Below are 26776 nucleotides of genomic sequence, written 5' to 3' on the forward strand. Positions count from 1 at the left end.
GAGTTCAAGGCTAGGATAAAAGGGTGGCTGCAAATAGAATTTAAAAGCATTGGTAGAACCAGCTTGTGTACTGCAAGGGGCAGCTAGGCAGGGCTAGGATAGAGGGTGTTCACCTCTTCCATCTAGAGATTGTGTGTTGTCCGTTTCTTCAGCCTCTGGCTCACTCACCCATCCCGCACTGTCTTTGTTGGGAGATAGCAGTAGTCTTACCTGTTCGTATAGTAAAAGAAACAACAGCTCTTCGGCATAATCTTTGTCTCTTCCCTATACTTTGCCTACATCAGAGTGGTCCTCTTGCTAGTTCTTCCTTTTCTTTTGAATTTCCCAACAAAGCCTTTGCCTATGTTCTGGCCACCTCTAAGTTTGACTTGTTGCAATGCCACATCTCAGTCAGTTCAGACTGCCCAATCTTGTCTCATCTCTCCTTTTTGTCACATTACCCTTCCCCTTAAATTTGTCATGCTGGAATCAACTTCAAGTCTTCTAGTCTTTATTTTAAAGCTCTTCCTATCTGTGCTCCAGATAGCTTCTCTTCCTTTGTCTTTGATTACTTTCCCTGTTGGCCTCTCCAGTTTGCACAGCTGTTCCAGCATCTGTTTTCTTTTGTTCTACCATGCTACCACTGTCTCCATGCATCAAATAGTTTCCTTATCCTAATTTAAGGCCTTCCGTAAGATCTACTTTTTCAGCAAAGCACTTCTTGAGTCATCCAAACTTCACCTGCTTGTTCCTCTAACTAGTCTATTCCCACTGCACATTATCATTCTCTGCCCCCTTACAGTATCCCTGTCTTGCCCAGCCAGTGTGGACTGTAAGCCCTCTACACAAGCAGTGTTGATGTGTTCTCCTCAGAACCTGGCACTCTGTTGGAGCTTCATAAACAAGCTCTGCAGTTGCTGGCTGCCTACAACGTTTCTGTCCCTGAACGGCCTAAATGGCCATGGTAATAATACAAGAAAAAGGGGGATAGCATTACATAGAGATAAAGGAAAGCCATCAGGTTACTGTGCAGCAAAAACTGATAGTTGGCACAGGGAAGAAACATCAAAGCTCCCCCCTCCCATATCTTCTTGGGTCTTTTTTTAATCTACTTGTCTACATATGCCCTCTTCCACCCCTTCCATTCATCATGATCACTCTAAGTCAAGGAGCTTTGTCATGTTTTCATCTTTCAGTGCATCTAGCTTAAAAACAAAGCACATAATGGAACCCTGCCCCTGACTGATGCCAGACTGTCACCCATGATCCCTGAGTTTCTTCTCACTGAAGGATGTCTGAGCTCTTGACATCTACTTTCTGTATGGTCTCCAGTTGTTGGAGCTGATTAACCAATTTTATTCATCATTAACCAATTTTTATTCATCATAATCATCATCATCTGGGGCCACATAGAGACCCAGCCCACAGAGAATAAGGTTGAGATTTCATTCTCACCTAGATGTTTCCAGTGAGTTGTTCTCTCCACTTCTACCCGTTTTGTCAGCAGTTTATATTTTGGGGGTGGGGTGGAGATGCAGGGGAAAGTTCTGATCCTGTTATCAGGCTCGGTGTTCTTTCTCTCCATAAGAATCCCAATATGATTCACTCCTTCTTCCCTCCTGATTTCTAAATGAAAGCTAAAGGTTGCTGTTGTACCTGCCTCTCATGTGGCATAAAGTTTCCATTCTCTGTTGAAGATGCAAAGGAAAGAAACCACAAAGCAAAATCCCACTTGCCCCTCTTATTTCCTTGCTGCAGCTCTCCCCCAGAGTTTAGTGCCAGGACTGCAAGTTACCTTGACACTGGGAAATTTCTCTCCCAGCTGGAAGCCTTAGGGTATTGCAATGAGAGCCTTGGTGCAAATCAGATAGAGACCCCTCCCTGTAGGGAATGGGTAAGATTGCACATACACCAAATCCTTTGTGAGACCTTAGCAATCAGCATTTGCATTGCTGTTTGGTGGTGTGGAACCCACTTGAAACCCCAGCGAAGGGTCAGAGGTCTGTTGTGATTTGGAAGGTCCTAAAGGGTGCACACGCTACTTGGTGACAGGACAGCGCAGTTTTCTAGGAGAGGCGGCAGGTTGATCCATTTTATTTTCAATGCCCAGAGAAAGTGCTTGCAGGTTTCAGGCTATTCCCCTTGCTGAACCTTGGTCCAACCCAGCCAAAGCCCCCTCCCTCCCCAACTTGGTTCCCATTGCAGGGACTTTCCCCCAGTTGCATCTCAAATACATGAGGATTGTCTCCACAAAAGTCACTCAGTCCAGTGTGGACAAGGGGCTGCTTTGTCTATACAGCCAAGAGAAGAATGCCTCAGAGAGATGCACCACAAAGAGAAGCCCTGGGTGTGTGTGTGAAGGTCTGGGCTCCAGGAGTCTCCAGCTAGATCACGTTGTCAAAGAGCTTCATGGAACTCATGATGTTTTCATCCTGCCAAAGAGAAGATGGCAAATCAAGTTCTTGAATATGGAGGGAAATTGAGAAGAAGATCTAGAACTGAGTTACTAATAACTGAAGCGGGTGCTTCAGCTTTGTCTCTTCTTCCCCAAACTCTGTCTCAGACAAAAAGGGCCTTTTCAACCCCCACTCCTTTTTATGCTGGACAGGAACATAGCAGTAGTCTATATCCACTGACAGTAGTACATCCCTCTGTAATGTGTGATGGTGACACAGATTTGTACTCAGGGACAACTGTATATTACCTTCTGGCAGGACTCAATGAATTCCTCAATTGTCACCACACCATCCTTGTTCCGATCCATTTTCTGAAATGTAAGCACGGGGATATGAGAATTGAAGGCAAGGTAGCAGCTGTTTCCTAGGCACCGCTTCAGTTATATGGGAGCCCACTGGAACACCCACAGTCAACAAGAACATCTCCAGCCCCAAGGCAGGCCTGATATAAGAACATGTTGGTGCTATTATGTGGTCCCCTACCTCCCTAATACCATCTTGCAAGCATCCAGGGGAACAGCAGTGGGCTGGTGCTGCAAAAATGTCCAATACTACGATCACAATTATAAGAAATGGGGGGTGTTGCCTATACTGGAGAGAGGAAGAAAGAATGCCAGGCAGAAAAGCTTAAAGCTTTGACAGAACTCTGTGTTGAGTCTTCTATCCTGTCTTGAGTTCTCAATCTGGCATGCTCCAGTTGTTTTAGACTACAACGTCCATCAAACCTGATCATTGGCCATGCTGACCAGGGAAGAAGGAAGTTGGAATCTAAAACATCTGCAGGGTGCCAGGCTGGAAAGGCTCTTCTAGGAAGAGGGCGAACCCAATTTATCTGACCCAAAATAACCCACCCTCTTAACTCCCAGCTTTGAGAAGGGTTTTCTAGGAGTGGTGTAGGATACTGACATGGAAATGTCCTGATTTGAGGCTCACCTGGAAGAAGTTTTCCACATGCTCGCGAGGTGCTTCTTCTCGCATGGCTGGGTAAGTGTACTTGCCCATCATATCATAAATGGATTTCATTATGTCCAGCATTTCCTGCAAATCAGAGCAAAGAGATGACTAGCAGAAATCAAAACTCTTATTGTGGGCTAAGGAAGATTCATGAGAAAGTGAGAATCCGGTATCTTCTGGTACTATTGGCTCCATCTCCCACAGTATGTACCTCTTTGGTGATACAGCCATCTTTGTTCAGGTCATAGAGGTTGAAGGCCCAATTGAGCCGATCATCTATAGAGCCACGTAAAATAATGGACAAGCCAGCCACAAAATCCTGCAAGGCAATAAATGAGAAAAGTGGGTTGAAAAAAATCAAGCACAACACAAGCACCATCAAGGCTGAAACAAGTGCTGCAGGTTTAGAGATATGGAGGGGACCTGATAACTACAAACTGCCATGTCCCACTCACAGTTGCCAGAGTGAAGAACCCACCCAGGGGACAATTATTCAACATCCCATAGTTCAATACCACAGAGCAGTGATGGGGAGCTGGTGGCCCTCCAGATGCTGCTGGACTACAACTGCCCTAATCCCATACCATTAACCATGCTGGGTGGAGCTGATAAGAACTGGGACAGAACCAACAATATCTGGAAGGTTCCCCATCCCCGGCTTAAGAGCCGTCCCTCTGACCTTCCTTCTGTTTGCCCTTTTATGATTCCTTTTTGACAACAACATATACAGTTGGACCAGCAAGAACAAATGACAAAACATTTTCAGTTAAACTGTTCCACTTTTGTGGAACTCCCTTTGGAGTTCACTCAACTCCTAGTCTGAGCATAGTTTGGAGTCAGTGTAACATTTCTTTCCGTTAGGGCAGCCATTTGGTGGTCAGGATTAAGGGTATAAGAGGAAGATGTTTCAAATATCAAGTATATAATTATTTTACTTTGATTAACTCATTGCTACCCATCCTGGGCCTCCTAGATATAAACCCTGAAATAAAATAACACATGGAGTGTGGGTGGGAGGAGAGAAATTTAATAAATACATGCAAATGAAAATTCACAGAACTTTTAGAAAATTAGTAGGCATGATGGAGAGCCACTGTGGCTTTTAACTAGATTGAGAGAGAGACATGTCTTTATGTCAAGTAGCAGAGCCACCCCTAGGCACTGGGAAGCGGGGCAGTTGCCCTGGGGCCCGTGCTTTGGGGGGGCACGCTTGGCGGTGAGAAGCTGGGCTGTGACAGGGTTTTTTCTCTTCAGCCGTGCAGTCTTGCCAGCCGCTTCCCGCTCTTGGGGAATCTCCCGCTCTTCGGCTGCGTGCCTGAGCAGTTTTTCCCCTCTCCGCTCAGCAGGTGTGCATGCGGTGCTTAGCTAGTTAATTTTAGGCAGGAGGTTTGAATCCCGTCTGAGTGGCTTCCTTGTGCTGCCTGCTGCCCGCTCATCAGCTGTGCAGCGCCTTTACAGGCAGCGCTTGCTGGCTTATTCTGGGTGGGAGGTTTGAAAGAGAGAAAGAATGTGGGGGGGGCAACTATGCTGTTGCCCTGGGCCCCGCACATGCTAAGGACAGGCCTGTCAAGTAGGACAGTTGGGTCTTATTAGCCAGTTTCCCTCACTCTGCTTAGTAAAGAGGCATGCCCGTTTTAGCTTGGTAAGTGGTAATAGCTAAGAAATGCAGATCCCCTGTTTTCCAGCAGGTGGCCTCACTGACCTGCAGAATTGGAAGGCTCAGGTGCCTGGACTGAAACTACATAAATAGTTGGACTTTTTTTAGAATTAGTGGAGTTGTAGGACACGGTATTTGTACAGTCTGCACAGCAACATGCATATACAAGTCTTATACATACCTCAGTTAATCAATCCTCCAGGAAAGAAACTCCTTTTAAGGAAGGCTTTTTTGAGGTGAAACTGACCAGCCTTGCTTTGCTGTTGATAACATTTCAAGCCAATGCCTTTGCTTTAAGGTGAAACTGAGCAGCTTGTGTCTTTGCTATAGATAAATTTTCAAGCCTTTGCTTTGCTAGGGTGAAACTGACCAAACTGTGTGTTTATTTTGCATTAAAGAGATCTCTTGTTTTCTCCCAGGGCTGGGGAGGGAAGGATCCAGTAAGATTCAGAGGAGGAAGGTGAAGGAGTGGGAGTGAGTGGGTGCTTGGTAGGCACCCTTTAAAGCCCCTGTTAAAGCTGCCCCTACCATCTATGAGTAGGAGTAGGAACCTATCTCTAGTCTTTCCATGCTATTCCTACCTCCAGTACCAACGTTTCTGTTAAGAAGTAATGTCTAGGAATGCATCTACTTTGTTAACTGAAATATTACTGTACTGTTCTGGAGTTGCTTCTAATAACAGCCTGAGTGAATAATTATGTTGCTGTCCAATATATGGGTTTTTTGAGGGAAATTTAATAAACTGCTACTTTTCTGCAAGGTCTGTGCTTTAATTTGACATGCCAGCTAGTTGCCTGTAAGTGCCCCAGTTATGTGTCTACACAAAAACAGGGTTTCCTCATCAGTTCTCATGACTCTGAAGCATTAGACTCCCCACCCCAGAAATGGTTCAAATTTAAAAGATAAGTATTGCAGCCTTGTAGGAACATAGGAAGCTGCCTTATTACCATGTCCTTCTAGCTCAGTAGTGTCTACAATGAATGGCAGTAGCTCTCCAGCGCTTCAGACAGACAGGGGACTTCCCCAGTTCTACTGGGAGATACTTGAGATTGACTAGGGATCTTCTGCATGCAAAGCAGATATTCTGCCACTAACCTATGGCCCAGTGTTTAAGTACTTGCTTGGTAGTCATAAGTGACGAATTGCACGTGAGTGAGTGGTGGTGGTGGGACAGAGTGCTCCATCCCTCCCCTGCACCCAGCACAGAAACGAAACAAACTGCAAGGAGAGGGAAGTGCCCTTCTCTGTGCCCAGCTTAGAAATGCTATGGGCTGCTAGTGGAGAGTTTGAGCTCTCCCAGCCTCCAGCAGGCTAGTAAAAACATTTACAGACTAGTAACTTTTGTGGGTTTATTTGTAAGGCTAAAGCATTGTTTTTAGTCTGTGAATCACCGAGATGATTTTTTGTTATAAGGTTTGTCTATAATTAACATAACTAAATAACTGTACATGGAATCTTACCTCAAAATTGACTGAGCCATCATGGTCGGTGTCAAATGCGTTGAAAATGAAAGTTGCATATGTACTGGAATCTGAAGAGAGAACCATCAAAAGTAAGTTATTAAGAGGCACCAGACAGCATCTTTTACCAGATTTCAGCAAACTAACTGGATAACAGGCAGGGACCAAGCAGAGAAAGTGATTACAGCTGCAGCTTTTGGAAATATGTTTCTAAGTATCAAGAAATGATTGTCATCCCCTATCAGACACAGATAACTTATTTATTATAATGTTTATTCTCTGCCTTTCCCTGATAAATTATACTCAAGGTGGATTACAAATAAAAATATGTATCATAATAAAGAACAATCCTAACAATAAAACAGAAAAACACATAGCAGTAATAAAATGGCACCATAAGAACTGTATCAACAACTAAAACATGGTGAACTAAAACATATAAATCACTGCCTCTACCTAAAAATCCTATTGAAATAAAATGGTCTTGAGAGCCTGTTTAAAATTGGGCAAAGAGAGAGCCATATTTAACTACAAAGATGTGGCATGGACAGTTCTCTTGGGCAAGGAGCCGTTTTTGGCACAGTAGTCAAGGAAACTATGGGCAGCTGAGGATGACTGTACCAAGGCCCTCAAGGATATATCCCACATTATTTCTAGCAGCTGCCAAGTCACTCCCAGTTCCTCCAAACCATCTACCCTCCTCAGCTGGGAGTGGCACTCACCTCCCTGTGGGAAGAACTGTGAGTAGATCTGCTTGAAGCTCTCTTCATTAACAATGCCACTAGGGCACTCCTGTCAAATGGAAAAGTGCAGACAAGTTCATCTTAGAAAAGCTAATCTAGACAATACCCCAGGTTAGGACCAGTGTGGTGTGTACTCAAGGAGGACTTTGAGGAGCTGATTCTCGCACTTTCCCTGTTTAACCAATGGCAGAAAGCAGATCACCTGGGGGAAAACCCGGGCAGTGACTCTCCCAGGCTATGGGTGATGTTGCTGTACAGGGCTGTGTATGTGTAAAACAGACACCTCAGATAGCACAGAAAGCACTGCCACCTTCCTTCTTAGCTACTGGTGTTAACACTTGTAATAAATATAGAAGACAATTTCTGTCAGAGCGCAAAATATAGCCAGGAATATGAAATAAGGATTCATTGTGTGAGGTGCCTCCCCAGGCTCAGAAGAAATCATAGCAGTTGTCCTGAATGCCTGGCACCCAAACTTTACAAAGTAGACACCTCTGTGCTATACAGGCAGCCATCACTGGGTTAGGAGAAGCTGAGTAGCTCAAAGGCAGACAGCAACATGCAGCCCCATGTGAAAATATTACTACAGCTCCATTTCTATGAGAATTCGTAGTTTGTACTGCTGTATAGACTCAGAAGGAGAAATGTGTGTGTGTGTGAGAGTGAGAGAGAGAGAGAGCACTCATCTACCTATTTGATTAGAGTGGTAGTCTAATGGATCTAAGTGGATCTTTGGTCCAGAGTTAAAGGGAGGCACTTGGGTCGGGCACCATCTTGTTGAAAGTGCCTTTGTATAGTTGCAAACAAGGGTTGCACCACAATGATAGCTTTTGTGGCTGTCAGTGAGCAAGTTACCAATAGAAAAAGGTATATAAAAATGGACATGTAGTGAGTGAATATTTAAAAATGTGCTCTCTCCAACAATATGGAAAAAGGACAGTATCTTCCCTCCTTACCAAAAACATTGTACTTCTCATTTTTTAAATGTAGTATTTATTAATCTAATTAAATAAATAAAAATTATTTATTTATTAAATTTATATCCCGCCATTCCTCCCAGAAGGAGCCCAGCTCTGTAGAGGAGAGAAGCAATGAACAGCACAGAAGCTTGTAAGTGTTCCAATAGGAAGGGGAAGTTCTTTCCAACTCACATTCTTGAACCCCCGGTACAAGACCTGCAGCTCCTTGCGAGTGAACTTGGTTTGCTCCTGTAGCTGATCCAGGCCCTCTGGCCGGTGACAAACCGTGGAGAGCTCAAACTCATCTTCTACACTGTCTGCAAGAAAAGGAAGAGCTTCAGGAGTATAGCATGGACAGATCCTGTCTGCACCCCACCTCCATTTCCTGACTTCATTTTTTCCTTTCAAAGTGAGGTATTGAAATTTGTTCCCAATCCTGCATTGGCACAACTAGACTTATTTCACATCTCTAATGCTTGGACAGACCCTGCTCCCTTTATTTTTCCTGCTATATAGTAGACATACATGTACTCAGTGGAACAACCTGCAGATGTCAATTTTCACACCTGGATTGTGGCCAGAAATCCAGTGATGTGGTGGCCTCATCCTGGCCTAAAGGAAGTTTTAGAAACTTTTGCTCCACTCAGAATAGGGTGATTTTTGCAGAAGGCATTAATCACACTGTTGTATTGGGGAAAGTGATGAGGATTAAATTCAGGGCAGTTTAGGTGGGACCTGGAGATCAGGGCTGACTTGCACCATCTTCCATGGACACAATGAGTGAATAAGGGCTCCTGCTGGGAGGAAGGGTGGGATATAAATCAAATAATAAATAAATAAATAATGTTATTCACTCCCCACTTCCCTGTGCAGTGAGAAGACCAGGTTCGGTGCTACAGGGTTCAGTTTCTGTCTCTCGTAGTGACCAAATTCAAATTGTTGCCTTATTACTTGGCTCCTACCACTAGGTGAAATTTGCCAACTTCCATAGGCAGAGTTTTTCAGCCATCAAAGAATATCAGCCCTTTTGTTAAGTGTTTGATTATCTATTGGTTGGTTGCTAGGTAGACAAACCCATAGCGTTAGACCCATTCACGAAAACAAAGGAAGCCAAACTCATAACAGCATCAAAGGATAAGTGATAGAGGCATTGACTGAGGCAGAAGCAGTTTGATTGGAACCACACACAAACACATCCGTCCTCACCAGTCTTTATCACTCAAGTACAAATACAAGTAATCAGAATCTGGGATTCAATGGCTGCTGTCTTTATTTTTATTTATTTATTTATTCATTTACATTTGTATACCGCCCCATAGCAGAAGCTCTCTGGGCAGTTTACAACAATTAAAAACATTAAAAACAAATATACAAATATACAAATTTAAATCACTTTAAAAAAAAACCAATTTAAAAACACATGCTAAAATGCCTGGGAGAAGAGGAAAGTCTTGACCTGGCACTGAAAAGATAACAGTGTTGGCGCCAGGTGCACCTCATCACAAAAATCATTCCATAATTTGGGGGCCACCACTGAGAAGGCCCTCTCCCTTGTTGCCAGCCTCCCAGCTTCCTGCGGAGTAGGCACCTGAAGGAGGGCCTTAGATGTTGAGCATAGTGTACGGGTGGGTTCATGTCAGGAGAGACGTTCCATCAGGTATTGTGGTCCTAAGTCATGTAAGGCTTTATAGGTTAAAACCACCACCTTGAATTGAGCTCGGAAACATACAGGCAGCCAATGCAAGCGGGCCAGAATTGGTTTTATATGTTTGAACCGTCTGGTCCCTGTTACCAATCTGGCTGCTGCATTTTGCACAAGCTGCAGTTTCCGAACCGTCTTCAAAGGCAGCCCCACGTAGAGTGCATTGCAGTAATGTAACTTGGAGGTTACCAGAGCATGGACAACTGAAGCCAGGTTATCCCTGTCCAGATATGGGCATAGCTGGACCACCAACCGAAGTTGGTAGAAGGCACTCCGTGCCACCGAGGCTACCTGAGTCTCAAGTGACAAGGATGGTTCTAGGAGAACCCCTAAGCTACGAACCTGCTCCTTCAGGGGGAATGCAACCCCATCCAGGACAGGTTGAACATCCACCATCTGGTCAGAAAAACCACCTGCTAGCAGCATCTCAGTCTTGTCTGGATTGAGCCTCAGTTTATTAGCCCTCATCCAGTCCATTGTCGCAGCCAGACACTGATTCAGCACATTGACAGCCTCACATGATGAAGATGAAAAGGAGAAATAGAGCTGCATGTCATCAGCATACTGATGACAGCGCACTCCAAAGCTCCGGATGACCGCAACGGTTTCACGTAGATGTTGAACAGCATGGGGGACAGAACTGACCCCTGCGGAACCCCATACTGGGGAATCCAGGGTGCTGAGCAGTGCTCCCTAAGCACCACCTTCTGGAGCCGACCCGACCAGTAGGAGCGGAACCACTGCCATGCAGTACCTCCCACTCCCAACTCAGCCAGTCGTCCCAGAAGGATACCATGGTCAATGGTATCAAAAGCCGCTGAGAGATCAAGGAGAATCAACAGAGTCACACTCCCCTTGTCTCTCCCCTGACAGAGGTCATTATACAGGGCAACCAAGGCTGTTTCTGTGCCAAAACCAGGCCTGAAACCCGACTGAAATGGATCCAGATAATCGGTCTCATCCAAGAGTGTCTGGAGCTGGCCTGCCACCAGTCATTCAAGGACCTTGCCCAGGAATGGAACATTTGCTATCTATATTATCTTCTGGATCAGAGGCAGCATGCCTCTGAATACCATTTGCTGGGGATGACTAGTGAGAGAGAGCTATCATCCTCATGCCCTTCTTATAGACATCTGGTCAGCCACTGTGGGAAAGAGGATGCTGAACTAGATAGGCCACTGATCTGATCCAGCAAGGTTTTTCTTATGTTCTTAAACCCTTTAATACGTACACATAATTAGCTTATGAAATTCGTTCTTATGAGATGATGGGATGATCACTGGTGTAGATGGCTTTAAAAAGTAGTTTAGACAAATTCATTGAGCATAGCCCTAGGATAGTGCGTGTTTATTGCCATTATATCCTACCCTTCCTCCAAGGAGTTCTGAAGTAAATAGCATACATGGTTCTTCCTACATCTCATTTTATATGCTCTGCCTTATACCACTGCACCACAAAGTCTCGGTTAGCTATAACAACAAAATGTGTGTGTGACCACAGGCACACATACATTTTAGTGAAAGGAGAAAGAAGTTAAAATTTGGCAAACTGAATTTTGTGCCCAGTGTAACAGTCTTTGATTTCACAAAATTTCAGCAGCCATGGAGATAAACATTTTACCATTTCAACACAGAAGTGATGCAAGCAAGAAAGTATGTGATATAGATAATAGTCCAGTCCTTATATCTCTCTAGCCAGCAAACGTTAACGCCTTAGGAAAATAAAAATAGATCCATATCTATGCCATTTATCAAGGTTCCTCAGAAAATCTATTGCTAAACCTATAATGCTGCAGATAGGTACTAGGCTAGCTGGGAATAATAGGAAGTCCTGATAGCCCAGGGCCCAGATCTCAAATTTTGTCAAAGTTTTGTGACTGCTGCCCTTTGCTTTTCCTGCTCTAGGCTGTCTTGTCACTGCATAGCTCAAACTCCTCCGCCCAGCAGCAGAATAAGGTGATAATGAGTGGTAGGGCCCTGAGATGGTATGATGAACTGTATCCCTGCAGATGGGGCTGGAGAAAACCATTTTTGAAAGCTCACCGGTGTAAAAAATAAAAAAGGTCCCTCCAAGTAAACAGCCAGGACAGCACGGAGCACGCTGGGCTACAACCACACTCTGTGATATATTTTTCCCCTTTTCTTCAGGCAGCACATACATGGGGGCACATTCTACAATGGAACCGTACACCTGCCATCAGATGTGATACAGTCCCTTGTACATTTTAGTGTATGTGTAGAGACCATTCTCTAATTCAGTAAAGGCAACATACACTAGATTCCACCCCCCCAATGGTAATGTTTTTCATGGCTCTGTGGAACAAGCCTTCCATCAGAGTGCACTGCTGTGGCGTACTCACACAGGGTGGATTTCAGACATAGCAGAGTGAGGCATCTAAAGCTTCTCAGGGGCACAGAGGTTCCTGCAGGAGAGCATGACTTTTGGTAGTGTCATCCAACTGCTATTTTCAGTCATGGGATGGGCATTGATTGGCCAGTGTCCTAGGACAAAATCTCCATCATACTACTCTTTCTTTTCCTATTCATTTTGAGCCACAAAGAGAGCTGTCCCAGACCAAAGTTCATCCACAAAGCAGCCATGTAGAATTAGTGGCTTAAGGTGAAGAGTCTGCATTTTGTCTCCTTCATTCCTTATTGTCGTTGCTTACATCATACTCGGGATGCTTTTATAATAAACTGCTTTGAGTTGAAGTTTGCTTTGAGAAAAGTGCTGTATATATATTTTATAAAAATACTATACAGAGGGAATCCCTTCTCCCACTTCCCGTTCTCCTGGGAGTTATGATGTCACAGAACAGAGAAGACACACAGAGAGGCACAAAGTGTCACTTGCTTTCGCTGATTGAGGGGATGGATTTGGGCTGACGGCAGCAGGGCAGCAGCTTGAGGAACCGCTGCTTCAGGGCTTTTTTAGCATGGCCGGGTGTGTTGCCTGCAAAGAAATGACAATTGCCAACCAGGAGAAGAGTTAACATATGATGGCATCTCTCACTTCACCCCCACCCGAGCCACAACAGACAAGGTATGGATTTGAGGGGCAGTCATGCATGCCTTCACCGCAGCAGAAAAATGGATCCAGCCCCTCCCAACACCACATGCAGTAAGGGCATGAAAAAGGGATAGGGACCCTGTGGTCCTCCAGACATTGCTGGGCTCCCATCATCCCTGACCATTGGCCATGCTGACTGAGGCTTATAGGAACTGGAATCCAACAACATGAGGAAGGCCACAGGTTCCTTGTGCCTCACCTAAAGAAAAGTACAATGCAACGGAGGGGCAAAGGAACTGCACCCAGATGCTTGTGTGCACACTTTCTTCCAAGAAGCCTCCTGCTCCACTGGATGAGTGATGGAGCATTTCCCAGCATGATACCCTAGCTGGCTACATCCTGATGTGGATCTAGTGTCTCAGAGCAGGTGAACAAGGGATTTAGGCCCCATCCTTAGTCTTGAAAGAAAATGGCTTGAAGTAAGGGCATCTGCGTTCCTCGTCCTGCCTCAAGGGCTGGGTGGAGAAGAAAGTTCCTGTAAGAACGGTCAGGCAGTTTCAGACAAATGAAATATAAAGCTGAACTGTACAAATGAAATCACAACATCCTCATCATCACAGGATGAAGAAGAAATGATGGAGGCAAACAAGGAATGTGTGGGAACAGACAAAAGGGGGGTGGGATGAAAGGCAGCTGCACATGTTGGTATGATTCTCATCCCAATGCATTTTGTTCACCTTCATAAAAATGGTTTGGAACAAAATTTTATTCCAACCATTTTTTTATCAAGGAGTATCAACACTTTCCCCCTTGATACAGAGTTTTTGTGTTGGAAGCTATGGCTGTAATTGATCCTCTCCTTTGGTGTGTTGGGTTTGAGGCCCCTTGTCCTCTGGGCCTTGGACACAGGACTGACTCTGTAGGTCTCCCTGTCCTAATTGTAAATGTGGGGCCAGAAAAATCTTATTTTTTCCCATTCAAACAAAATCTTGAAAAGAGGACCACAGCTTGAAGACTGCACACACTTACCTGGGAGTAAACCCCACAGAACTCAATAGGACTTATTTCTGTAAAGACGTGTAGGATCGCACTGTAAGCACAGAGTTTTATCTAACAGACTCCAAGTAGATCCATTAAAATTAACGGACTACACTAACTTAGGTCTATTGATGTCAATGGCTCTACTCCATGACTAACTTACTTGGATACATCCCATAGTTATCCCATAGGAAGTTGTACTGAACTCAGAGATTTACTTCTGAGTAAAAATCCCTTAGATCAGGCCAAAACACACAATTCTTGTTTTTTCAGCTCTCTTTATTTATTAATAAATGTATGTCCAAATACCCCCCTTTATTTCAACAGCACATAGGCACACTAACCCATTTGGAAATAGTTCCCGAGGTGTGCCAGTTCCCATTACAAAGCAAAGGTTTCAATAGCAATCATCCTCAAACTGCGAATTTCTGCTGCTATAAAACTGAATGTATAAAGCCAGCCACTGCACTGGCCTTGGAAAATAACTCTTGGAGGAAGCAGAGTGTCCAGAGGCCAAGATAGGTATGGTTGATGGGAAAGTGAGGCAGGACTTTTTCAGTGATGACACCCTGATTGTGGACATTTCTCTCAAAGGAGGTTAGGGTGGCCCTTCTCTTATGTCTTTTAGGTGAGCAGCTAAAACATTTTATTCCATCAAGCTTTTATTATATTTTTGTAACAGTTGGTATAGCACAGTGGGGAGGAGAGCCTGGCTGGGAGTCCAGAGTCTGTGAGTTCAAATCCCCGCTTGTGTCTCCTGGGTGTCAAGGGCCAGCTAAAGATCACCCCCACAATGAGTGGCTCAGAGGTTACGTGCCCTGCCACCGGTGTAGCCGTGGGCAAGCTGCACAGTCCCAATGAGCCCAGTTGCCCCCCAGCTGGCAGTTGCGGACAAGGAAGGGGCTGGCTTGTGCAGCTGAGGCAAGCTGAGCAGGCCCTAGCAATGGTAAGCCCCCTCTGAATACCACTTACCATGAAAACTCCATCCGTAGGGTAGCCATAAGTCAGGATCGACTTGAAGGCAGGTCATTCTTTTAGTATATTTTAATGTTTCCTGTCATGGATCCATTTTTATGTGTTTTATTCTGGCTTTTTAAAATGCTCTCCAGTTTTAACTGCTGTGAGATTTTAATTATTGTAAACCACCATGCCCCTTTTTAGAGCCAAAAGGCAGTATATACGTGTCATAAATAATAAACTGTAAAATGTCTTCCCTCTCCTCGATAAAACTCCTTTTGGTTTACTATAAAATTGAATATGAAGAGTTGTGTGGCTTTCAGGTGGTCATTGTGATGAACTTTGGGATGGGTGAATTTCTGATTCTACAGAAACAGCATTTTTTTCCCATTCCCCATTCTCCCTATGTACTTCAAAGAGCTCTAAGTTTAGGGGAGGGATTTCTGAGGTTTCCTAGGGAATAAAAGAGGCAGGGCTGGTAAATGTTTTGAGGGATTACTTGTGGCTCAGAGTGGCTGCTTTCAGAGTCCTGATGCCTAGAAGGAGTAGGTAGAAGCTCAGTATGCTGATGCCACTCAACTCTCTCCTTTTCATCTGAATCAGACAAGGCAGCTGAAGTGCAGAACAAATGCCTGGAGTCCACTGTGGTCTGGATGATGGTTTAAACTGACGGTACTGTGGACTGATTTTTCAGGCAATCTGGGAGGCAGTGTACCTCCTGTTCTGGATGGGATTGTACATCTTCTAAAGGAAGCCTTTTCTTTAATGTTAAGGGATGCATTCCCTCAAGGAAAATCTCTTGGAAGGCCTTATAGCAAGGGTGAGTAGGATTGAAGTCAATGGTGGACAGGGCTACAGCCCAAAATGAGTGGGACCTGCCACCCCTTCTCTCTCTCTCTCCTCCCTGTTATCTGTCTGTCCCCTTACCTGCCTGTCAAAAATCCACCATGTACAACAATTAGGCTTAAGAAAATTTGTACAAATTAGATCTTTTTTCTAAGCTTAATTACCATGTAGAACCAATTTGGGGGTTGAGGTGGTGGCAGCACACAGAGGAGGGAGGGTTACCCCTTTCTTCCCCAGTTGCCACCCATAGAAAATGCCCTCCTACTACAATACAGGTTTAGAAGAAAAGCTCTTATATGTGTAAATGGAAGAGGGTTTTTTGTAAGTCTAATTGTGCAGGGTGTGTGTGCTGAGGAAGGAAGACTATGGGTTGAATCCTACAGGTCATTTCCAGCCTCTGGATTTACAGTTCCCCACCCCATTCTTAAGGTTCAGATCTGGTAATGCCATTAGATCTGGTCCATATTTGGATATCCAAGTGGCATCCATGACATGAAATGCCTTTCTGATGAGTTTGATGTCTTCCCTAACTTCCAGTTTGGTTTCAGGTAGAAGTCATGGTGTAGTTCTGGCCGACAGAGCCCTACATGGCTTGGGACCAGAGTATCTGAGAGGCCTCCCATTCCCAAATGAACCTACCCCATCTTTAAGAGGCTCTGCTCTAAGTGCTCCCATTACCTGATGTGTGGTGGTTGGTGACAGGGGAGATAGGGCTTTTCCAGTAATGACACCCCTGTAATATTGAATACACCTCACAGGGATATTTTGCTGGCACCATCTCTGTTGTTTTTTATGCCAAGTGAAGATATTCCTGTTCTCCTGGGCTTCTAACAAGTTATTTAACTTCTGCCATTGCCCATTTTATTGCTGAACTTATTGGTGTTTTTATTTGCTGTGTTATTCTTTTATCTGATTTTAATTGGTTTGAAATTGTTTTATTATTCTTTCACCTGGATGTTTTGCCTTAGAAGCAGCTTAAAAATCTTTTAAGTAAGATAAAATAAATACTGGTTTTGTGAAATGGTGGTGCTGCCTTATACCTGGGATTGCCCATATGTCCAGGAGACCCCTTCATACTAGTCTTAAGTTTGCTTGACTGATGTCATGGAATGCATGGAAATAGCTTTATACCTGTGATCTGAAACCTGTGGGCTTCCTGATGTTGTTGGACTCCAATTCTTATCAGCTCCAGCCAGCATGGCCAATGGTAGCCAAGCAACATCTGGAGGGCCACAGATTTCCCACACTATTTTATATTGAAGCATCCAAGTGAAGTACATGCCAAGGTACAATTGGAGCCAATTTAAAGGTGTGTTATTTCCTCTAGCCTCACTTATACAAGATAGCTACTGAGATCCAGTGGATATTAGATAAACTCATGTTTTCTACCCCAGAATGAAATTTTGAGTGCATTTGTAAGATCACTTCCTGTTTACTTCCTCATGTCAATTTAAATGGTGCTGACATTAAGCTGGTGCACAAGTGTGCATGTGTGCCCATACACATGCCTCTGTTGTAACATATGATTCCAAAGATGTTCCAAGCAAATCAGAACATTGTTGAAAAGAAACAGCAATGACTGACAAATGGAGACAAACAGGAATAACCAGAGGGATGAGCAATACAGGAAAACTGAGACAGCTTTATCCCCACAGTCAGACAGTTAGGGGCATTTGCATCAGGCCAGACCAGGTGCAAAGACACCTCCAGGAAGGAATAAACCAAAACCACCAAACCACCCATAGCAGCAGGTTTCAGCAAGAGCACCGATAATGCAGCAGTTGAACATGCACTTAAGAGGGATAAATGGCTTGGGGAAGCAACTTGGCTGTTGTTTTTTTGCTCTCCTGGCTTTGGGCATTTCAGCACCTACTCTCTCAGCAGCTTTGAACAATCCCATAGAAAATTGTTTCACATGAAACAATATCTTTAAAAGCTAGCCACTCTATCACTCACACACACATACACACACACCCCTCCCGTGTGAGTGACTGAACATATCAAACCAGTCAACTTCTATCAAGGCAGTATCTGTCTTTGCACTCACCCCATCTCTTTCACAAGCACCCACCTGGGAGGCTGGGGAACATTTGCTCTAGTTGATGACCACATAGATTTATGATCATGCTCCACAGAGAAGAGCCTCTAGATGCCCAATAAATAATAAATCAACCCAGGAAGCAAATATATCTTCATCCTGAGCTACTTGCTCCAGATCAAATGCACTGTATGAGAAACAAACCAAGATTATCCCCCACATACACCCTGGCCCATTGTTCACAGCTCATGTTAGTTCCTTGACACACTCCTAGAGTGTTAGGAGAGACCACCACCTTTGGGCTTGGATAGCCATCTCTCTTGCCAGTATAGTACATCTTTATTTCTCATGAAGGGCTATAAGGGGTTCTGTTCATCCCTCACTACTGTGAATAGAGGTCTATTCCACTCCTTTCTCTGCCCTGCTCCCCATTTCTCATTGGTTGTTGCTGATCCTGGTCTGCATAAAAAGCTTCCATATCACTGCAGTTCTAAGCTGAACTACACATTTACTCTCTACTGAACCTTCTTACTTCAGTACTTTCTGTTTTACTGCCACCTTCAGCCATCTCTGACTTCCTCTCCTGCTCAACCCCTTGCACTTCCTGTGTACTGGACCTTTGGTTCCTCTTAGATTGTGATGATGTGTTACTCTGCTGTTTAGTACTTTCTCCCACCCCCGCTCACCCCAATTTGCCTTCTGATACATGCTGCAATCTCCTGCTATAAGTCTCTTGTCTTGCAGGGTAGAGTTTGATCCTGATGCTACTCACTGCCCTTCCTCTCAGGATGAATACAAAGCACTCATATGAAGAACAGTCCATTGGATCACGCAAGAATCTAGCCAGAGCTCTCTGAACAAGTTTAAAGGAGGCTGCAAATGGCCAGAATTCACTATAAGAGACCAAAAGGAACAAGGTCTGTTGTGAGAATCTGCATACAGGGTCACAAACCAATTAACATTAACTGGCTCCAATGAAAAGGAACTTTTTTTCCCCTTAGAAAAGCCTGATACACAGGAGAGATGCAATCTATGAAAAAGGCCAGAACACATCATTGAGATTCCAGTGAGGTCAGGACCCAAAATGAAACTCACCCCAGAAAAAGTCTTCAGTGAGGCAAGCAAATTAAAAGCTATATCGGCAACATTTCATGCACAGCTGAAATAAGCCACAGAAGGACAATTAACTTAGAGTTCTCATTGAAGGACAAAAATGAGGGTGCTACAGAGCACTTTAGATGATTGTGTGCACCTGTCTGCTGGAAAGAAAGGAAGGACACAGACTCCTTGTAAAAAAAGTATGCAGAGCAAATTTTGGAGTTGTCCTTGGTGCTGACTATCATTGCAATTTCATTTTCCCATTGAAAACATCCAGGTAAGTCAAATCAAACTGCTTCTCCCTCCTTACACAGAAACAATTAACAACAAAAGATAAACTGTAATAAAGCAAAAGCTCATACATAGTCCTTCACATCAAGAGATCTGTTGTGAAATCAGGCACAATATATATAAATGTGTAGAAACTGCACTTTTTTTAAAAAAAAATAGCTAATTATTATTTTCGTGTTGCAAATACCAGAAAACAAACTTCTCTCTATGATATGTAGGCTGCCCTCCAACTACCAGGTGGGGCTAATATATAACAATTCAAACTGGGTGAGATGAGTTGAGGGGGGGATGTAATGGTTGAACTGGGACAACAGAAAGCTCCATGGCTAAAAGTGCAGAACTAAACATTGTTTCACCAAATATGTATCTGTAGACCCAGAATCAGGAGAAAGAATAACCTAAACTCATAGTATAGTACTCTCACAGCTGGTGTTATTAATAGCTGAGTAAGATCTAGATTTGCCTACTGCAGGGAGTTGAACATGGCTCTACCCTTAAAGACTACTCAGAAACTTCCATTGGTTCAGAATATTGCATCCAGATTATCGACTGGTACTAGCTAGTTGGAACAGATCCCACCAGCATCAAAATAGGCTCATTAGCTTCCAACGTGTTCTTATGTTCTTACAATTCAAGGTGCTGACTTTTTTACCTATAAATTGCTCCATATGGATATTTGATCTGAAGGATCATCCACTCCCATATGACTCTGCCCCAGTCTTTAATATCTGTTTCAAAGGACCTGCTCTGGGTGTCACTGCCTTTAGAGATGAGGTGGGTGGCTACTGGAGATGGCATACTTTTTGTGGAATGTCCCTGTTCAGGGACACTCATCTAGCACAGACAAGATTATCTTTCTAGATTTATTTATTTATTTATTAAATTTATATCCCATCCTTCCTCCCAGTAGGAGCCTAAGGTGGCAAACAAAACACTAAAGACACTTTAAAACTTCTTAAAAACAGACTTCAAAAAATTAAAACAAAACACCTTTAGAAACATATTAAAACAAAACATCTTCAGAAACATTTTTTTAAAAAGTTTTAAAAACATCTTCAAAAGCAATTCCAACACAGACGCAGATTGGGATAAAGTCTCTACTTAAAAGGTTTCTTGAAAGAGGAAGGTCTTCAGTAGGCGCTGAAAAGGTAACAGAGATGGTGCCTGTCTAATATTTAAGGGGAGGGAATTCCAAAGTGTTGGTGTCACTACCCTAAAGGACCACTTCCTATGTTGTGCAGAACAGATTTCCTGATAAGATGGTATCTGCAGGTAACCTGGTCCCAAGCTGCATAGGGCTTTGTACACCAAAACCAGAACCTTGAACCTGGCCCAGTAGCTAATGGGTAACCAGTGCAATTCTTTCAGCAGCAGGGTAACATGTTGGTGATACCCTGCCTCAGTAAGCAGTCGTGCCACCACATTTTGCAGCAGCTGCAGCTTCCAAACCAGCCTCAAGGGCAGCCCCACATATAGCACATTACAGTAATCCAGCCTGGAGGTTACCAATGTGTGAAAACAGTGGTTAGGCTATCCCAGTCCGGAAACAGCCACAGCTGCCTTATTGGCCGAAGCTGCTAAAAGGCACTTCTAGCCACTGAGGTTGCCTGAGCATCTAGCAACAAAGATGGATCCAGGAGCACCCCCAGACTATGAACTTGCTCTTTCTGAGGGTGTACGGCCCCATCCAAATAGGCAACTGACCAATTATCTGAACTCAGGAACCACCAACCCACAGTGCCTCCATCTTGCTAGGATTCAGACTCAGTTTACTAGTCCTCAGCCAGCCCACCACCGAGTCCAGGCACCAGTCCAGGCATGGCCTCTCCCAATTCAGATGTTACAGAGAAATAGATCTGGGTATTGTCAGTGTACTTCAAACACCTTACCCCAAATCTCCTGATGACCACTCCCAAGGAATTCATTTTGATGTTAAACTGCATCGGGGACAAGATGGTACCCTGCAGCACCCCATGGCACATCTGCCAGGGGGCTGAAAGACAATCACCCAATGCTATTCTCTGAAAACAACCATGGAGATAGGAGCAGAGCTACTGTAAAACGTTGCCTCTGATATCCTGCTGGAAGCTATGATGAGCTACTATTCCAAACAGACATGGATAGGGTTAACAGCACACACTAGAGCCCAAGGCCATGCAGCAAGCGGAGACTGCAGCTGGCAGGACTGCCAAGGCTATATAGTTCCTTGGAAAATATCTCTAAGTGTGGGGGGTGCACTATTGAAAGTGAAGGCAAGAGGAACTTGTGTAACTGCTTTGTACAATTGAATCAGTAAAGGATTCATCATACAAGACTCCAAGTGTGTTGTCTCTAATCATTTCAAGCTGGTTACTACTGGGACAAATTGGCACACGCATTGCCCTAACAGGCAACACTTCCAACAAAGGGTTATGGGCCCAGTTGTCCCAGTTTAAACCCAGTAGGACCAGTTTAAACCAGTTGGAGGACGTCCAGTGGAAGTGGACTGGAGTTCGGAAGAATTGGCAAAGCTGACAAGCAAGTGTTTTCCGGTGAGACACAGTGAAGCAGTGTCTGGGGAAAATGGCAGTTTCACTTTCGCAAGGAATGCCACTGGAGTGCCTGAATGAAACAAACTACCTAAACTGGAGACTGAGAATGCAGGCGTTTCTCACGAAAGAAGATTTATGGAGAGTCATGACGCAGGACCCCCCATCGGATCCGGCTCCTGCACAGTGGGTGAGGCTGGACGAAAGAGCACAGTCGTATATAATCCTGGCTGTAAGTGACTCACAGTTGCTACATGTGCAAGATAAACAAACAGCTAAATTGGCTTGGAAAGCGTTGAATGAAGCTCACATTCGTAAGACAGCGAGTAGCAGAATACACCTGGCTAGAAAGCTATATCAACTCAGGCTAGCCGAGGGTGTCACAATGTCTGAACATTTGTTTTGCATTTCAAAGCTCTTTGCGGAATTGCAGGAGAGAGATGTGATTTATACAGACATTCAGAAAATATATATCATCTTATCTACATTAGATGCCTCGTGGGATAATCTTATCAGTTCCCTGGAAGCTCTTCCCGATACGGATCTGTCCCTCCCATATGTATCTGGAAAGTTAATGCAGCAATGGGAGAGGCGGCAGGATTCCATTGAACAGGAGAGAAAAGAAAAAGCTGAAAAGAAACCTGACAGGACTGAAACTAATGGCAGGTCGTTTGGAACAAAGGCTTGCTATCGATGTGGGTCATTAACCCATCTTCAAAGAGACTGTGATTTAAGGCAAAACCGGCAAAGGAGAAAACAATCACAAGTGCAACTGGTGAAAGCAGGCGGAGGAGAAAGTAAAGACAGAGACTGTGTCAAATCAACCAACAGTGATTGGATTCTGGACTCTGGGGCTTCGCATAGCCTAATAAGAGACAAAAATATGTTCAGAACAATGGTCCCTGAAACTTCTGAAGTACTGTTGGCAGATGGAACAAGAAAACAGGTACAAGCAAGGGGGACAGTGAAATTAAATGTGATAAATACTGTAATGACAGACGTTTTGTATGCTCCTGATATCAAATGTAATATTCTGTCTGTGTCTAAGCTGAACGCCATGGGGTATACAGTCATATTTAGAAACAAAGCATGTGAGTTGAGAGCAGGGGATCGAGTGTGCTTGAGAGGTTTTCTCAGGGATTCCCTGTTTCATGTAACATTAAGCCCCACTGACAATGAAAATGTAATGCTGTTTTCAAATAAGAAGCCTCATGACAGCTGCATACACTCCTGGCATAGGAGGTTAGGGCATGCAAATTATGAAGCAATTAAGAAATTGCCTAACCTGTGTGATGATGTTACATTGAAGACATGTGAGAGATACATTGATTGTGAAATATGTAAACAGACAAAAGCAACAGTAGCTCCAAAACAAAAGGAAGCTGAGAGTCATACTGATAGACCATACCAAACAATCCACGTAGATCTGGCTGGACCATTCCAGAGGTCCCAGGGTGGTGCCAGATATTGTTTAGTGATTATTGATGAATACACGCGATACTGTACAGTTTACCTGTTGCATTCCAAGAATGAAGCAGAGGGGAAACTGAAGCAGTTCATACGTAAAGTGGAAGTGCAACATGGTATACGCATACAACAAATCCGATCAGATCAAGGAGGTGAATTTACAAGTCAGTCTATGGAACAATATTTAGAGAGGAATGGGATTAAACATGCTTTGACAGCCCCCTTTTCCCCATTTCAGAATGGTTTGGCCGAGAGAGAAAACAGGTCTTTGCAAGATGCCACAAGGGCCATGATAAGAGATGCCAATCTAACGAATACTTTCTGGGGGAAATGCATGTTGTACGCAACGCATATTAGGAATAGATTGCCACACAGAGCTATAAACATGACGCCCTATGAGAAGCTATACAGAAAGAAACCCAAGATCCAACACATTCTAAAGTTTGGTGCGAAATGCTGGGTTCATGTCCCTAAGGGTAAACGTAGAGGGAAATTGGCACCCAGGGCACAAAAGGGAATCATTATGGGGTTTCAGAACGTCTATTATCGCATATGGCTTCCACAAGAAAGAAGGGTGATTTTCAGTAGAAGTGTAAAAGCACAGGAAGAGGACTGGAATGAATCTGTGTCAGTTGAGCTAGAGCACACACATAATGGCACTGAACAAGAAGAACAAACAGTAAAACAAGAGGAAGAAGAACATGCGATTGTTAGTTCAGAAACACACAGCAGCCCCAAGCCTGAAATAGTGTTAAGAAGATCTGAGAGGTCTAATCTGGGGAAACCGCCAGAAAGATTTCAAGTCAGTTTATTAAAAACAAACAATGGTATGCAAGGGTATACAGAAATACCAGAAAACACAACAGATGAGGAAACGTTATATCTAACATGTTTTGAACCAGATGTAAAGGCTGACTGATGCATTGACTGCAGAAATAAATAACAGGCTGATAAACAGAATGGGAATGTGTATGGTACAACCATAAAGCTGTGAAATGTATCAATAAAAATAAGAATTGACAGACACTGAACTGTAACCTGAAAAATGTAAAATTGTGAATGTAAATGTACAACAGAACAACTGTTATTGTGAACATGTCTATTTGGAAGGTGGGGGACTGTTGGAAGCTATGATGAGCCACTGTTCCAAACAGACATGGATAGGGTTAACAGCACACACTAGAGCCCAAGGCCATGCAGCAAGCGGAGACTGCAGCTGGCAGGACTGCCAAGGCTATATAGTTCCTTGGAAAATATCTCTGAGTGTGGGGGGTGCACTATTGAAAGTGAAGGCGAGAGGAACTTGTGTAACTGCTTTGTACAATTGAATCAGTAAAGGATTCATCATACAAGACTCCAAGTGTGTTGTCTCTAATCATTTCGAGCTGGTTACTACTGGGACAAACTGGCACACGCATTGCCCTAACAGGCAACACTTCCAACATATCCACCTCACCAAGTCGGCCCAGAAGGATACCATGATCAATGGTATCAAAAGCCACCAAGATACCAAGTAAGAATAATAGAGTCGCACTCCCCCTGTCCTTCTCCCAGTAAAGGTCATCAACCAGGGCAACCAAGGCCGATTCAGTCCCATAACCAGGCCTGAATCCAGATTGAAATGCGTCAGGATAATCTGTTTCATCCAAGAGTACTTGCAATTGCTGCACCACAACCCTCTTGATCACCTTCCCTAAAAAGGGGGTATTTGCAACTGGTCGGTAATTGTTGCAGACCAAAGGGTCCAGGGTGGGCTTTTTCAGGAGTGGTCAGATCACCGCCTCTTTCAGGGCAACTGGAACCACTCCCTCCTGCAATGATGCATTGACCATACCCCCTTGGTAAGCTTTAATAAGCCAAGAAGGGCAAGAGTCGAGAGGACACATTGCTGGCCACATTGTTGCAAGGACCTTGTCCACATCATCAGGCTGCATCAATGGAAACCATTCCCAAGAAGTTGCAGCAGACATTGCACTGGACACTTCACTGGGGACTAAAGTAGATGTGGATAAGGCATCAAGATTGCTATGGGGGCAAGCAACTTTACCCCCAAAATGCCTTGCAAACAATTCACAGTGGGCCACTGAAGGGTCTAAAACTCCATTTCCTGGAGTTGATGTCAACAGACCCCTGACAATACGGAAAAGCTCCACTGGAAAGCTACCTGAAGATGCGATGGTGGCAGAGAAGTGGGCCTTCTTCGCCACCCTCACCGCTGCACAGTAGGCATGGTTATTTTTTTTAATTGTTTTTATTGATTTCATAGTAATTTAACATGAATAATATAATGATACAAAAAGACATCAATTTAACTTTAATACCCTCCCCCCTCCCCCCACTTTAGAGCCAATTCCTGTTTTGATTCGGTTTATGTGCTATGTTATGGAAAGTATATTGGTAAGTATTGGTATACAGGTGATTATTGTAGTGAATGAAAATTAAATACAATATTAACATGAGATGGTTTAAAATTGTAGGAGTATTATTATTCGTTTCGGAAAACCGGATAGTTTTTGCAGATGAAGAAAGCTGGGTATGTAGGTCTCGTTGTGAGGTGTATTCCATGTAGTTCCACCATACTGACGTGAACAATTCCGGTTTTGCAGCACCTCTTAGAAATCGAAGATGCAGCGCGATTTTGTCCAATATAGCTATCGTCCATATTTTGTTGAACCAAATCTGCAAGTTAAGTCCATCTTGATTTTTCCAGTATTGTAATATTGTTAGTCTCGCTGCTATGAGTAGTTTACATAGCAGATGTTTTGATTTTAATGTTTTGTTTTCATCTTTGAATAAAAATAATAAAAATAGTTCCGGTGTTAAGTGTATTTTTTCTTTCGTAATGTTGTTAAGTTCGGTATGTACTGAAGTCCAAAATTTTTTGATCTGTGGGCAACTCCACCATAGGTGGAAGTATGTCCCTTTCTGATTGCATCCTCTCCAACATAAGGGAGATGTTGATGAAGATATATGAGAGAGTTGTACTGGTGTATAATACCATCTGTGAAATTGTTTTCAGCATAGTTTCTTTATGTGTTGCAGAAATTGTTTTGCTGTGTTTAGAATGAAAGATTGAAGACCATTCAGATGTTTCTAGCTGATATCCCAGATCTTTTTCCCATTGGTTTTTCAGACCTGTCAGTTTTCCCATATCAATTTCTAGTAATATTTTATATAGGTTAGAGACTATTCCTTTACCAGAGCGACCACTATCTAGTAATATTTTTTCAAATTGTGTGATATTTTTAGTAGCGTATGTTTTGATTTGAGGGTCCTTTAGGGTAGTTTGTAATTGGTATGTATGTAACCAATCTAAGTTCCAAGATGGAATATCAATTTTTAGTTGTTGAATAGTGATTGGGTTACCTTGTGGGAAAAAATCTCTCAATCTAAAATAATTTTTCTCCTCTCCTGTTTCTATATATTTTTTCAAGAAGTCATCTCCTGCTTTCGGGTAAGCAGGTAAGGGAGTTAAAGGGAAGTATATTGAAGATAATTTTAATTGCCATTGTTTCCAGATGGAGAATGTGGATTTTGTATATGGATTATTAATAGTTTTAATCCATGTGTGGGTGATTGGTAAGAAGGGTAGAT

The 26776-nt window shown here is 43.5% G+C and overlaps 1 protein-coding gene across 4 annotated transcripts in view; it reads right to left on the reverse strand.

The window, feature by feature from the left end:
- Positions 1–1352: 1352 nt before the first annotated feature.
- The window catches only part of KCNIP2 (potassium voltage-gated channel interacting protein 2), a 140451-nt gene continuing 115027 nt past the window's right edge, over positions 1353–26776 (reverse strand). For 3 of the 4 annotated variants that reach the window (XM_061634402.1, XM_061634401.1, XM_061634400.1), the window contains exons 2-8: positions 8401–8525; positions 7229–7298; positions 6507–6577; positions 3601–3708; positions 3369–3473; positions 2684–2746; positions 1353–2411 (exon numbers count right to left, since the gene is read on the reverse strand). In XM_061634402.1, coding sequence (XP_061490386.1) covers positions 2364–2411; positions 2684–2746; positions 3369–3473; positions 3601–3708; positions 6507–6577; positions 7229–7298; positions 8401–8525 — 590 coding nt within the window. In that variant the 3' untranslated portion in view covers positions 1353–2363. Of the gene's footprint in view, positions 2412–2683; positions 2747–3368; positions 3474–3600; positions 3709–6506; positions 6578–7228; positions 7299–8400; positions 8526–12763; positions 12863–26776 lie in introns of all 4 variants that reach the window. The other variant, XM_061634403.1, reaches the window with a different exon arrangement.

This window comes from Rhineura floridana, chromosome 7 (assembly GCF_030035675.1).
Source record: "Rhineura floridana isolate rRhiFlo1 chromosome 7, rRhiFlo1.hap2, whole genome shotgun sequence".
In the NCBI taxonomy this organism is placed as follows: domain Eukaryota; kingdom Metazoa; phylum Chordata; class Lepidosauria; order Squamata; family Rhineuridae; genus Rhineura; species Rhineura floridana.